Source organism: Ailuropoda melanoleuca, chromosome 18, assembly GCF_002007445.2.
Source record: "Ailuropoda melanoleuca isolate Jingjing chromosome 18, ASM200744v2, whole genome shotgun sequence".
Classification (NCBI taxonomy): domain Eukaryota; kingdom Metazoa; phylum Chordata; class Mammalia; order Carnivora; family Ursidae; genus Ailuropoda; species Ailuropoda melanoleuca.
The window spans coordinates 1,008,313-1,023,304 of record NC_048235.1 but is presented as its reverse complement, the minus strand read 5'-3'; the positions used below and the strand labels follow the sequence as shown (position 1 = coordinate 1,023,304).

The 14,992-nt window shown below is 39.5% G+C and overlaps 1 protein-coding gene across 1 annotated transcript in view; it reads left to right on the top strand.

The window, feature by feature from the left end:
- CSMD1 (CUB and Sushi multiple domains 1) overlaps positions 1-14,992 on the top strand; it is a 1,986,149-nt gene that overhangs the window by 1,588,124 nt on the left and 383,033 nt on the right. The window contains exons 19-20 of the mRNA XM_034647758.1: positions 2,592-2,780; positions 13,041-13,157. Coding sequence (XP_034503649.1) covers positions 2,592-2,780; positions 13,041-13,157 — 306 coding nt within the window. The remainder of the gene's footprint in view (positions 1-2,591; positions 2,781-13,040; positions 13,158-14,992) is intronic.

The following is a 14,992-nucleotide window of genomic DNA, read 5'->3' as shown; positions in this document are numbered from 1 at the left end:
GCCTAATATTTCTGTCCATCATCTTGTAAAAATGAATGAATGAATGAATGATGCTATGACTTCAACATAGTATTTATTTTTTAGTTCAGTTTCACATGTAAGGAATTCTATGCTTACATTTGTAAGCCTTGGTTTCCTCTGATGTTTTTCTCTTTCTTTCCCTACAAATTTTATATGGGAAAATTTTTGCTTACAATCTATAAATTTTATGATGAATATTATTCATTAATATATTATTGTCACATCATCTAAAGTAATAGTTCCTATTAATTGTGTTTGCTGCAGTGAGTATATTGTTGTTTAGTGATCATTAGAAACCATTTGACAAAGTGGAATAATACCGTGAACTGGTTTGTCAGGAATCTGGGGACCACTCCATTTCTTAGGCAAAGCTTCTTTTGAGGGAATTCTTGTGTTAATCTTGTCACTAGAAAACCTATCAGCTGGTATCATGTACCCATTGTATACGGGGCATTCACTACATATAATCTCTGAGCTGTTATGGAAGAGGTCATGAACATCGCCTGAGAATATGAAAGTGTGTGTAGTGGGGGTAAAAGAGAGTGAGAGAAAGAGAGGGGAGCAGAGTGGGTGATAGGTTGGGGGACTAAGGAGGCTCACCTTGCTTTTGGCAGAACAGTACCTCATGCAGGAAAGGAAAGCATGCATACATTTGCTGCCTTGCTTTGCAAGAAGTCATGACAGTTATATCCTGCTGTTTTAGGCAGTAGGCACATGTTAGTTTTAGGAAATTAATTAGAATGTTTAAGAAAAAGTTCTTGGGAAAAATGGTGCCATATACATTTTTGTTTTTCACTTTGCTTTTTCTGTTCATTGTTTTATTTTTTTCCTTTGGAAATCTTCACTATGATCATCTTCCATTTCTTACCCAGTATAACCGAACTCTGAGATTAAACACACAGATTTGCAAAGGGCAAAATCCGCTTATTTTGCCAATTGTAAAACCATCTGCAAGTTCAGGGTGTTCCCAAATGACCCTCAGTTCTGATAATTTGATAGAAGGACTTAGCACTTACTGAAAGCTGTTGTACTCATAGTCACAGTCGTTATGGGAAAGGATCCAAATTAGACCAGGCAGAGGAAAAGACACATAGGGTGTTATCTGGAAAGGGGGTTCCTACCTGCAGCTTCTGCTTGTTCTCTCTCCATGGAATATGAACGGGGTCACCTCTTCCCAGCCATGATATGTGACAAAATGCAGAGTCCCTCCAATCTGGGAAGCTCACTGGTGCATCCGTGTCGGAAGATTTTGTCAGTGTTTCATTACAGAGGCATAGTTAATTGAATTATTGGCCATGTGGTTGAACTCCATCTCCAGCTGCCCCTTCCTTGTAGGGTAACCTGAAGTCCTGTTAGCCCAGGAGCATGCCATGAACCCTAAAGACACTCCCAGAACTCAAGAAATTCCAAGGGTTTACAGGTTACGTCTTAGGAGCTAGACTTCTCTTGGAAAGCACATTCTTTACGACCCATTTTTTCAATAGTGGCTCAGCTGTCCTCCTTCTGATCTGATGTCTGCAGAATCACATTTTGCCATTCTAATGAACAAATATTGTCACTTATTGTTTGTTCTAAAAAGGCACCCCTTAGTTGTATATCATTGTATTTGACTTAATGAGAGAGGGTATAAGGTAAGGTACATCACTCCAACTTTGGTAAAATCTATGCAATGATTGAAAATGTTATTCCAAAGATCATTTGAGGGGGTGGGGGGTGAAGCAGTCTGACGATTGGTAATGATTTCAGATTTTTGACTACTAGCCCAAGTCGTTGTTGTTATGTTCTGAGCCTTGTTGAGAGAGTTGTGTATAGCTACAGCAAAGTCTTTTTTAGTTCTTTGAATACATAACCATCACAATGACATCTTCTTCCCCTATTCCCGTTTTCCTTATCTGTTCAAATATATATTCCAAAAATAAAGAGAAATCTCAGAGACAGAGAAAAGAAACTCTTATAATGACATGATCATAATCACTTGACTTTTTATAGCACTTTACTTTTTAGCGTCTTTTAGCATAGGCTAATTGTAGCCATCTCGAAAGTGGCTGACTTAAGTGCAAATTTGAAAAACGCATGGATGTATGGAATGCAATTTTAGAAAATCAAATCCAGTGCAGTTTTAATTTACATTATATGTGTATGGACTTGGGTGCCTGTGTGCATGTCTATGAAATTTGAAGTGTGACGACTGTCAAAATCTAATTGGAACATAAAATATAATAAGAAGAGGGAGGGGTGGGCTAGAGATAGAAAACAGGAAAATACAGGCTTCATTTAGTTCTGGTTTTCAGATGAAAAGAAGTAAAATTCAGACATCAAAGGATTATTCAAGCTTTTACTACATACATGTCATCTGGTAAGTAGTTAACAATGTATCTCTCTACACAGAAAAACAGGGTCAAATACATGAAAATATATTTACTTTTTTACATTTAAGGATTTTTGGATTCACCTGAATAATTTTTCGGGTCTGATAATGTCTCAGAATATCTTATGCATATTTGGAACAGACTTTTTTTTCTAGAAACCAGCAGAGTGCCATATGTAATGCATTTTTTCTGTGCGTGCAGGTGTGACCCTGGAGTCAGACTCCTGCCTCGACCCTGGAATCCCTGTGAATGGTCATCGGCACGGCAGTAATTTTGGCATTAGATCCACAGTGACGTTCAGCTGCGATCCAGGATACACGCTTAGTGATGACGAGCCCCTGATCTGCGAGAGGAACCATCAGTGGAACCATGCATTGCCCAGCTGTGATGGTAGGTGGAGGTCGAGGAAGCTGGAAATCAGAAAGAAATGTCGAGATGTGGAAATATTTAAATTGTTTGGGTGATATGTGTGGGATTTCACGGGGCAGTAGGACATGAAAAGTTGTACACCTTAAAAATATTTCCGTGTGACACTTAAAGTTTGCCCAGTACATGTTTTCCTATGAGGTAGAGCATCTGTTTAGAAAGCAACGTGAACAGTTATGGGGCGACCTTCAATTTTGTCCTCAAACACTGAAACTTACAGAGCTTAGTTACGCATGTACTCTTCCACGGGACATTTGTCGAAAGTAGCATGTGAAACAGCGAGTGAGTATGTATATTGCACATCGTCAGACCTGGCTTTCCTCCAGACCAGGTCCAAGCATTCGACAACCGTCTGGGGTCTGTACTCTTCCCTCTGAGCTCCCACCTCCGAGGGACCCGTTTCCCTGGAGAGCTGGGAAGTATTTTCTCAGAAGATCCCCAAGTGGTTTCTTGGTCACACAAGCCACTCCCTCTGCCCTGCACAGATGTGCTCTTGGAAGTCTCAAAACAAATAACATTCTTCTTGATCATAGTGTATTGCTCAACTTGATGCTATGCAGTGTATAGTTACAATAACCAGATACACAAGTATGTTGCTTCTGATCATTTGCAAACAAAGTAAGGGATTTGTCCTTTGGCCATTAATATAACCACATTATAACATTGTTCCTATGAAAGAAACAACATTTTCCCCAATAACCTTTTTTCAACAATGTCATAACATGGTTGTATCCATGGCTTACAGAGAACCATAAAATAAGTGAATTTATCTATGGAAAGCATTACACTTAACAGCAAATAATTATAAAAGTCCCATGAATGTTAAGAACAGAACAGCTTTCTCGGTATCAGAAATGTTACTTTACATTATCCAGAAGATCCAAACTCATGCAATAATTTAAGAAAATGGTATAAGTTGTAAATATTATAAAGAGAAGATAGTCACATTTGGCAGTGAGTGCTAGTAGAAGACTGCATTCAGGAAAAAACTTATAAATCAGTGGATTTCCACAAAGGACACGACATATTAGAAGTGTAATAGCTGTATACACTAAAACTTTCAGAAGTATATCTAACAGGAGATATGAAGGTTTATCTTTTTTTTTTTTTTTGAAAGTTTATCTTTTTTTTTTTTTAAAGATTTTGTTTATTTATTTATTTGACAGAGAGAGAGAGATAGCCATCGAGAGAGGGAACACAAGCAGGGGGAGTGGGAGAGGAAGAAGCAGGCTCCCAGCAGGGCAGGGAGCCCGATGCAGGGCTCAATCCCAGGACTCTTAGATCACGCCCTGAGCCAAGGGCAGATGCCTAACGACTGAGCCACCCGGGCGCCCCTTGGAAGTTTATCTTAAAAGAATTTAGAAGTTCATGGTAGAATACAAAAGAATATCCTAATAATTGGGGAATACTTAGCATGTTTCTAGATGGTAGGGATGAAATTTAGATATACAAATTTCCTACAAGTAGAGTTTTAATTTCAATAAAGTCTAAAGATAATTCGTAGTTTTTAATAGAAATTTATAAACATGTTAAAAAATTGATCTGGAAGAGCAGAGCCTCCGAATAGAAATATATATTTTTAAGAATGATAAGAAAGGACTCTCTCTGGGATCAAAGCATCCCAAATATCATGTTTAAATAAAATAATTTGAAGTCAGTGCAAAAGTACTCACATAGATTAGTGATGCGGTACAAGCATTCCAATAACAAATCTACGCCGGTATAGGAACTTCATTTGTTAAAATTATTCCAAACCCATGGGGAGGGATGACTTGTTTCGTAAATGATGTTGGTTGACATGGACATCTAAATACACCTAAAGAAAAATATTGACAGATTTCACTATACACAAATTAAAAGTTCTATTTTTACAAAAAAAGTAAAAGAAAAAGGTTAGACTATAGAAATAATTGCTCTGTCCGTGTAATGTGTGTGATTCTAATCATGCTATCATACAAATGGGTGGAGGGAAAACGATGACACACACTAAATCCATGGGGAAAACATGTACACAAGCTGTTCACAGAAGGAGACAACAGGCCCATAAACAATTTAAAATATGTGCACTCCATTGCGAACTCAGGAGAATGCAAATAAAACATGATGATTTCGCCACCCTGTCGGATTTGCAAAAAAAGTAGAAAGGTCAATTTCTATATCACTGTGGGATTACAGAGCTGCCTGTTCAATCTACCCTATTGTTAGGAACTTAAAATGATACACTCTTTTTGGAGGAAAGAGATAGCAGTAACAGGATAATGCATGTTGTATGTGAGCATATACATGTATGTAATTATAGACACATTCACACAATATGCACAGAAAGGGACTGAAAACAGACATTCTAAACCTGTAACCCCCAATGCTCTCATTCGGGGCAACTGGCAGGCTGTAGGGAGAGGGAAGAGAGACTTTCAACTTCTATCTCTACGTTTTTTTTTTTTTTGATGTTATGTTTATTTTTATTACCATGTTTAATTTTTTTATTGGAACTCTAATAATGAAAAAAATACATAAAATTTACCCATGTGATTAATAAACAGTGTCGGAAGGATGCTAGCTGCTGGATTTATTAAAATTTTGTAAAATCTGAGAATATCATAGATAGTACACAAAACTATTTGCTATATTTGTAAGGTTCTTTATTGGCAGTAATTAAAAGGACACAAAGTCTGATAAAGGCCTAACCCTTAAAGTACTTAGTTGTTATTCATGTGTAACTGAATGTCAATCAGAATATTTATTAAATTATTTAATCCAAAATTTGCAGCAGGCTACACATGTAAATAATTGTATTGGGATATTTACCTGATATGCAAACATATGACTTCATAGGGTGCCACTGTGCAAATATAATTTTTTCTTTATTTTGGACTAAAGCTCAAAATGGAATTTAGGAGTGGAACACATATAAATTGCTCTCTTGTTTACATTTTTATTTGGGGTGGCCTGGTTGAGCAATGGCTAACACAGGACATCTCAAGTTGTCTCGATTCAGACTTTTCAGGCAGAGCTGGGAAAATTGAAAAGTTGAGGTCTCTGATTGTGATTTAAACTCTGTGATGAAAGCACCTGGTTCATCATAAGGAAATACACAACAGTCGTCCAATTAACTAGACTCTTGATCTGGTAAAGAGAACTGATGTATGCTAGTGAGAGATACTTACCATGACCCATCTGAGATCTGTAGTTTTGATTTTAAATTAGCTTCTTCTCAAGAGAGAACAACAACAGTCTCCATGTACTCTTGATTTAATAGGGGTAACATCCTTTGTTTAAATACTTCAGTATCTGGCCAAGGTTGTTTTCTGCCCTACCCAGCAGACAATGTAGGCAGACTCACCTGTTCACTCTTGTCCTCTTCTTCCCTTCAAGCAAACCCGCGCATGCAGTGGTTAGTCCCTTCTGTGGCCCTGCAAATTGCATTGCCCAAATGCCCCCCTCCTCCAGGACCAGGATGCACTCAACCTTCACCAGAATTCTTCTAGAATCACATCATGTCACTAGCATCATTAACTTTCCTAACAGCCGTTTCTCCTCATATGCAGTTCAATAAAGTTTAACTTTGATTTAATTTAAATATATAATCCCACATAACTAGGCACTCTGCCTTAACCCATGCAAGCTACTATAACCAAATACCATAGACTAGGTAGCTTATAAACAGCATTTTATTTCTCACAGTTCCACGTGATGGGAGTTCAAGCTGGAGGCACAGCATGATGGAGTTGTGAGACCCATGTTCCAGGCTGCAGAGGGCTCTATCATCTCAGGTGCAAGGGGCTGTCAGCTCTGTGGAGTCCCTTTTATAAATGCAAGACTCAGCCCTCATGACCTGCTCGCATCTCAGAGGCCCATCTCCTAACACCATTATGTTGGGCCTCAGGGATTCAACAGGAGTTTTGGGGGAAAGCAAATATTCAGACCATGAGGCATATACATCCACATACACTTAACCATTCAATACAGTCGCCTCAGTTGTATTTTCAAGTCATAGTGATAGGAACTGAGGGACTCACCTAAAATGCAGCACTCAGGCTGGGACTCCTGTGATGAGGAGAATTTCTCAAAGTGTCCCACCTGGAGCAGGCATCTAGGCAGAGGAAAGGGACACACTCCCCGGGGGCGGACAGGCATGATGGCACGTTCTGCCAATTCCCAGAGGTTTGGTGAAGTAGGGTGAATGGAAAACGAACAAAAAGCTCCGCAGGAAATCATCCAGGAGACGTGAAGTGAGGACGGACAGAGAAGGGCTCCTAGCACTTTGCAGGTAACTGACATGCTGTAGAAATGACAGTCTATATTTGACATTTTCCACAGAAATTAAAGCACGAGATTTATGCATTTTATCTTTTATTTTCTCCCCACTTAAACCCATGTAAATTTGAAATTTAACCCTTCTAATGGGATTTGTAATGTAAGCTATCTGCTTTGATTTGGCTTCACTAGAAACTATTTCAGATAATAACAAATTTATGATCAAAGGCTATTAATAGATCTGCAAACACTAGGAATTTTAGAGTTTGATGTGAGAGTTTAGTCAGTCATGCTTGATTGTTTTCATTTAACCATAAGAATTGTTCTTGTTGCATTTGCAAATCTTAAGCAATCTCTTAAACCCCCTGGGTTTTTATTGTGACAAATGATACATCAATAGGATGTTTAAACCTTTAAAAATTCATAGCTATGGGAATGGAAGAAGAAGTAAGAATTAATTATAATATTTTAAATCACCATGAGAAAAAGAGAAACGCTATCAGTATCTCTCACATCTTCATAGCATTGCTTCATTTTTATTATTTATGCCTTAGCATACTCAAGTTTTAAAGAAATGATGTGAACATATGAGTACATTGTCTCCCTTTTTTATTTGGTGAAAGACAAGTGCAAGAAAAATTCTGGAAAAATTTCTTCATTCAATATATATTTTTGTAAACTGGTGACTCTTTCCACCAGCATACTTTGGAAAACTACTGTCTCTGCAGCCACATAGTTGAGAGGTTTATAATGTATTAACATAGAGAAAAGAAAGACTTATTTTTTAAATCAGCTGGTGATATAAGTGTTTTATTAGGCACAGGAAAAGTGAGAATAAAGAGATGGAAAAGATCATAACTGCAATTTGGAATCTTGAAAGTCTTGGGAGGCAGGTGTCGAAGGTATCTTTAAAGATAAGGTTGAGAGAAAGGATTGGAAGTAAGGGAACAGTAGGGGTTCAGGCATGGTTGTGTAAAAGGGCTGGAGGATTTGGGGGATAGGAAATCATTTGCTGTGGACAGATGGAAGATCCAAGGTCGCTCAGAGGCCTTTCATGCTAGTCCTATGAGCATGGACCCGATTCCATTGGGGAGATTGGAAACTGGAGGGCGCCATGTTCCCACAGTGGGGCTCGAGCTTTCTGTGAGGAGAAGCTGGGGATGATGGCAGGGCTTGGAACATACCTTCTGCTTTAATTGAACAGCTCTAAATTGTTCTGCCTTTTATTGGTAGGGGCTCCTTGCAAAATTTCTTATGGGGAAAAAAATTCCAGCTTAAATGGATGAATGAATGAAGGCATGGAGGAATAAAATCAGTAACTCCTTAGGACATGGAGAGTCCATGGATAATTGGAAATAGAGTGCCGCCCGGTTAGGGTTTTGCTTTAAATAGAATTTTGTTAGCACTTTAAAGCAAACAAGGAAAGTGGAGAAAAACAAAAGACAAATCAGGTAGGATACGGTGGGCTCCCACTGTACATCTCTTTATGGAAGAGACAGGAGGAGGGGGGCTGGGGCATGAATCAGACAAGAGAGAAACACACCAGTTTCTGAAAGTGTGACAATTGAGAAACACAAGTGCTTTCGTGAAGACAGGGCCATGTAAGAAGGTTACATTTGGAGAGCCTTAGCAGGCAGTGGGAAGATCAGCTGGGCTTTGAGAAGGAAACCAGGGATTCACATGTGAATTTGAGATCTATCAGCGTTGTCATTAGAGCTGATGCTGTGGAAGTAAAGGTATCTTCCCAGGAGAGAGGAGAATCTGTCAGCTCTCATTCCTCTGATGTAATCACCCCCGAATGCAAAATGTCTGATGCCTCGGATATTGTCCACATGCTTTGCTCTTGCCTGTCTCTAGTCCAAGCACAGCAGACATATAGAAATAAATTTTAAAGCCAGGGTTTGGGCTCCACAAAATAGCTGTCTGCACACTGGAACGCGTTACAGGACTTCAGCCATGGTCTGGCAGGTGAGGGCAAGAATCAGGTGACGACAAGAGGATACCTGCACAATCCGTGGACAGTCTGTGGGCTTTGCCTGGACACAAGGAGCACCCCCACCCCAAGTCTCTACAGTACACTGGCTGCCGACAGCCCGTCACAGAGCAGTCTGTGAACACGGGGCCGAAGCAGACAGCCTGCACTCTCTCCATCCTTCTATTGCCTGTGCAACAGTCCACATCGTGGGAATGGACCTCTGCACAGATGGACACATGGCTGTCACTGGGCAGCCCCACCAGCCCACTGTACTCCAATCACCTAGACCGCCTTCGAGTTCTGAGAACCAGCGAAGATTCTTGTTCTTAGACTAAGTCATGCTCAGTTACTTCTATAAATTATTTGCCTTGTCTGCTTGGACGTGAACTTGGGAAGAAGAGGGAGTTCCTGTTACTCATTGTTGTGTGCCAAAGAGCAAATGGGAGGGCTTAGAGAGTAGTAGGAACTTCCTCGGGAAATAATTTTGGATGGAGGTTTGGATGGATGAATGGGTCAAACAGAGAGCCAAAGGCAGAACTTGAGCCCTGTTTGGGCGGTCCATCAGCTCCCCTGGGCAAGACTACTGTAGATGTTTTCCTCTCTTGTCCCTCCTAGTCCTGTACACCTTCGTTCTCTGCCCAAGAGAGTTCCAGCATAATGTCTCTGGGTCTGTGACAGTGGGTGCAGAATAGAAATAGAAAAGTGCAATTCAAGAAATTATAGCCCTAAGGAGAGCAAAAGTAGAAGTTTATTGTGGGTTGTACAACTCCCCAGAAAAGACTGCAGTGGAGAAGAAACATGATTGTCATTCAGTTTGTAGGCAGAGGTGTCTGTCGCTCTACTGAGGGGAATGTAGATGTGTCTGCGTGTGAATATGGTCAGAGACCCATGTGGACAGTAAAAACGGAGTTGGGTCTCTTATTTGACTCTCTTCTCTCTTCCATATCAGGTCAGAATACCAGTGCAATTGTCTGTGTATCAAATCTCCTTTCCCTAAAAAAAGAAAAAAAAAAAGTACGCTTTGCAGATGAAGTTCTTTTTATTCAAAAATCTTCATGATGGGTGAATTAGACTGTGTTGCATTTGCACATATATGACTCAAAATGAGCAGCAGATTTGCTTTATCTATACTTTCTTACTTTGCTCCTAAGTGGCAGCTTGATGGTGTTGGTTTGTGATTCTTGGGCTATGCGTTAAATTGAAGGAAAACATCAGTGGTCAGAGGTCTTTCTTCTGAGCTTCTCCCTAGTATATAATCATCCATTGTATTTTGATGGCATGAGGACAGAGGATGAAGCAGAGATTGATAAATTTTAGAGTTTTTAAATGTAGCTGGACAGAAAGTCTTTTTTTTAAATCAGTTTTCTATAACGTGCAGATTTTAAGGTCAAGATTACTGCAAATAACTGGATATATGATATCTCAATTTTACATCAGATGGTTTTCATCCATTATAGTTATGTCCTTGATAAATATTTGAGAAGCTAATATCCTGATTAACGAGGATCCTATCAGAGACAGGCGACAGGTTGTGGACACGTGGGTCTGTATTCGGGGCTGCACCGTCTGCTGGTTCCCGCACACTCCTTGGCCACTCCTTTCCCCTTCCCCTTGTTGAAGGTCCTCACCTCCCTAAGCTGCTTACCATTGGAATGCCCCGGGCTTTCATTCCCTATCCACACCTAAAGCCCTGCATCGATGGTCTCCCCTGCGTGTGCTCTTGCTTCTGTCTCTTGGTCAGACCTGTACGTCCACTTGCCGTGGATGTGTAGGAGACCCCCAGCTTCATGGATCCGAAACTGAACTGGTTTACACCCCAAACATGCTTCTCCCACAGTCTCCCTTCACCTGCAATTCCTTCACACACAGCCTTCAAACCTCACCATCATGTGTCATGATGCCCACATCCCATTTTTGAAAACACCCCCATGGCTCTGCCTTCAAACCATGGTGGGATTCTGAACACTTCCCTCCATGTCTGATGCCACATCCCTGGTGAGAGTCCCACCTGCTGTACCGTCTGCCAGCCACCCCCCATTCTCGCACAGCACCAGCACCCAGACGGAAGCTGCAGTGAGCACCTGTCCTGCCCACAGGAGTAGGGCCCCTACATCTCACTCATACAAGTGACAAGGCTCTCACCATCTGGAAACTGTTTAACCTCACTGTTCACGCTCCCTCCCCTCTCATCTGCCCTGAGACCTGTCCCATGCACAGGCCTGCTTAGGCCTCTGTCCTTGGGAGGTTCTCTCCATGCAAGTTCTTTCCAGGTATCCAGTGGCTCCCTCATTTGTCTCAAGTGCTTCTGCAGAAGCCACATCCCAAGTACATTTCCCTGACCACCTGCTCTAGATTGTCCCCCACCCCACACAAGTCTGAGAATATCCTATCCTTTTTTCCTTCTTCCTTTATTTCCCTGGTGCTTATCATCTTCCAAAGTCGTGTATAATCTGCTCCTTACATTATTATGGGCATAGTCTCTCTTCTTCAACTGGATTTTTGACTCTATGAGGGCAAAGATTTTTGTCTATTTTGTTCATCATTTCCAGTGCCCAAGGCAAAGTATTATTTGTTGAATGAATGAATTCCAAATGTTATATTAATTTTGCCTCTTTCATAATGAAATGTAGAATCAACGTAATTTTAAGATGTGAAAATCTTACATTGCTAAAATATTCCAGAACCCACTCAAAAAGTTTTTATTTTGCTGATTTTGATATAACTCTTCCCATTTGGTTTGTATATTCAAAGAGATTATCTGCTCCCTTAAAACCTACGATGAGTGAACATGATGGGAAGTATCACATCTTTTAATAAATTGGCTAATTCTTCTGCAAATATTACTTATGGAACTGATTGTAGGAGACACAGTTAAGGATGTTCATATTAATAAGAAAATTATTGCAGGTATCAGTCATTTAATGATAATCTTACCTAGTTCCAAAAAGGAAGCGTGAATACATGTGTGCATACAAGGACATGGTAACAGAGAGAGAATGGAATCTTCCTTATCACGTTGATTCTCTAAATGTTTCTACTTTCCCATTCAAATTATATTATATAGGTTTTTTTTTCCTTCAAAAATGGATCTCCAAGACATATTGAAAAGGCCAGATTTTGTTGATGAGGATTGAAATCAACTGAAGAGCTGCTAATACCAGCAGCTCTAAAAAATTCAAACCTGCATCTTTTCTGAAGCTGTAACTGTATAAGTCAGTGTCATCTAGAGAAACAGAACCAGTGGGGTGTGTGTGTGTGTGTGTGTGTGTGTGTGTGTGTGTGTGTAGGAGAGAGGAAGGGAGGGAAGTAGAGGAAATGTGAGGGGGAGAGGGAGGGAGGGAGATTTATTATAAGGAATTGGCTCACCTGGTTGTGAGGCTGTCAAGTCCTGAGACCTTCAGTAGATAACATGGGAAAGCCAATGGTGTAAATTCCAGTCTGAAGGCTGGCGGGCTCAAGACTCAGAAAGAGCCAGTGTTTCAGCTCAAATCCAAAGAGAGAAAAAATAACTGATTCCCCAGTTCAAAGGAGATCAGGCAGGGGGAGTCTCATCTCATTTGTGGAAGGTTCAGCCTTTTTGTTCTATCCAAGCCTTCAACTGATTGAACAAGGCCCACCCACATCAGGGAGGGCAGTCTGCTTTGCTCAGGCCACCCACACAAATATTACTCTCATCGAAACATATCCTCACAGAAATGGCTGGGAATCCCATGGCTCAGTCAAGTCACCACACAAAATTCCACTGCAGCTTACTTTGCATTATTACCTCACTCTGTTATTTTGCTAGGTTTTGTACTGTTTAGGACACCTTTCTATGGCATATTATAATTGTGAGTAAAATAAAGTTTCAGTTTTGTTTTATGTTTCATAGAGGTGATATTTGATACTCTTTTAGTCCTTGTGCAAAGTAAATGTCGCTTTAAAAGTACTTTCTTCTAGCAACTACTGTGAAACTTTAATATGACAATAATCATTTTCCTTATCGTCTTAAGCTCTCTGTGGAGGTTACATCCATGGGAAGAGTGGAACAGTCCTTTCTCCCGGATTTCCAGATTTTTACCCAAACTCTCTAAACTGTACCTGGACCATTGAAGTGTCTCATGGAAAGGGTAAGACTATTACATGGATTTTATACATACAGAATAATAAACAAAGTACAAATATGAGAACAAAGCAAAAAGTATGCATGTGTGAACAAACCAGATAGCTGATTTCTTCACTTATATTTTAACTGTTAATTTTGATGTTTTATATTATTTTAGAACAAAAATGGTCTACAGTGATTGATGCTACTGTAAAAGTAGATTTCCGTTTTACTTTCTATTAGGTGACTTGGATTTATGTGGGTGAATATATGCTTGAAAAGTAGGTGTGATGATAAGGAAAAGAGGTATAGATCAGATAAAACACAAATATTAATTAAATCAAAGGAAATTAGAAATCATCAAAAGTTTTCATTTCTGTGATGATAAATCTAGGATAGCTTTTTTAAAAAGATTTTATTTATTTATTTGAAAGAGAGAGAGCATAAGTGGGGGGAGGGGCAGACGGAGAGAGAATCCCAAGCAGACTCCCCACTGAGCAGGGAGCCCTACCCAGGGCTTGATCCCAGGACTCCGAGATCATGTTTCCGGAGGGAGATACCCAACTGACTGAGCCACCCAGATGCCCCTAGGATGACTTTTAGTACTTGCCTTGTGTTCTAAATTTAATCAGTATCATTATACATAATAAACCATCTATCTTCATAACTCAGGGATGATTTATGGAGCAGATTTCATTATCTTCATTTTATAGGTAAGTATAGTAAAGGCCAGGAAAATTGGAAATTTGTTCAAGAAATGTAGTTCATAAGTACTGGATTTAGGACTGGACCCTGGGTCTTTTCTGTGGGATTGAATTTGTCTTTTTGAGGAGATAGTATGGAATTCCAATCACATAAATATCATGGAGACATTGTCTTTACACTTAGATTGAACTGAACTTGATATTAAATTGACAGATTTGATTACATACCCCATATTATACTATGCTAGCATGTATCATGAATACATGTTAAGAATTTCCTTGGGGTGCCTGGGTGGCTCAGTCGCTTAAGCATCACTATTGATTCTGGCTCAGGTCATGATCTCAGGGTCGTGAGATCGAGCCCCATATCAGGCTCCACACTCAGTTTAAGATTCTCTCTCACCTTCTGCCTCTGCCCCTTCCTGCCACCCGAGCTCACATGGTCTCTCTTTCTTAAAAAAAAGAAAAACAAAAAAAGAAAGAAAAAAGAATTTCCTTGAAGGAAATGAAGAATAAAGAAACAAATTGTGAGTGACCATGATTTTGTCATCATAAAAATGAGTATTTTTGTTTAAAAGGAGTTATTCATAGTTAATTTTATTATTTTTGCTATAGGAATCCTTTAATACTTTGTTGGTATGGTTAATATGAGAACATATGCGTAAGAGGAACATATAACTATGATTTCAAAGAATTCTTCCCTCAGTCATATAAGTTTATATGCTAGACATCCAACCTAAGATATTATAAAGGATACTTGTTAAATATAAATGGAAAAATTATCTGGTCCTTTATTCCTCTAGGACAAATGCTTTCCTAGTGACCATTCCTACTTGCAGTCCATCATAAACATCCCACCATGTTGTACTTGTGTGTCTGTCTGACTCTAAATCTCTGTCCTTATCTGTACCTATAATCCTATGTCTCAACTATATCTGTACTTATATGTACTTACACATTTATTTTGAATATTTATCCCTTTCTTTCATTTCTAAATGTATTCTCTGTATCCATTCTCTGTATTTTCTTTTGAAACTTTGAAGTGAAATTTGCATATTAAGATTATATTTTGATTCAAGAGTTTGGTGTCTCTAAACCTAGAAGAAAATATTTTTCCTCAGCTGTTTACTGATATCTCTCCTTCCCTTTCTCCCTC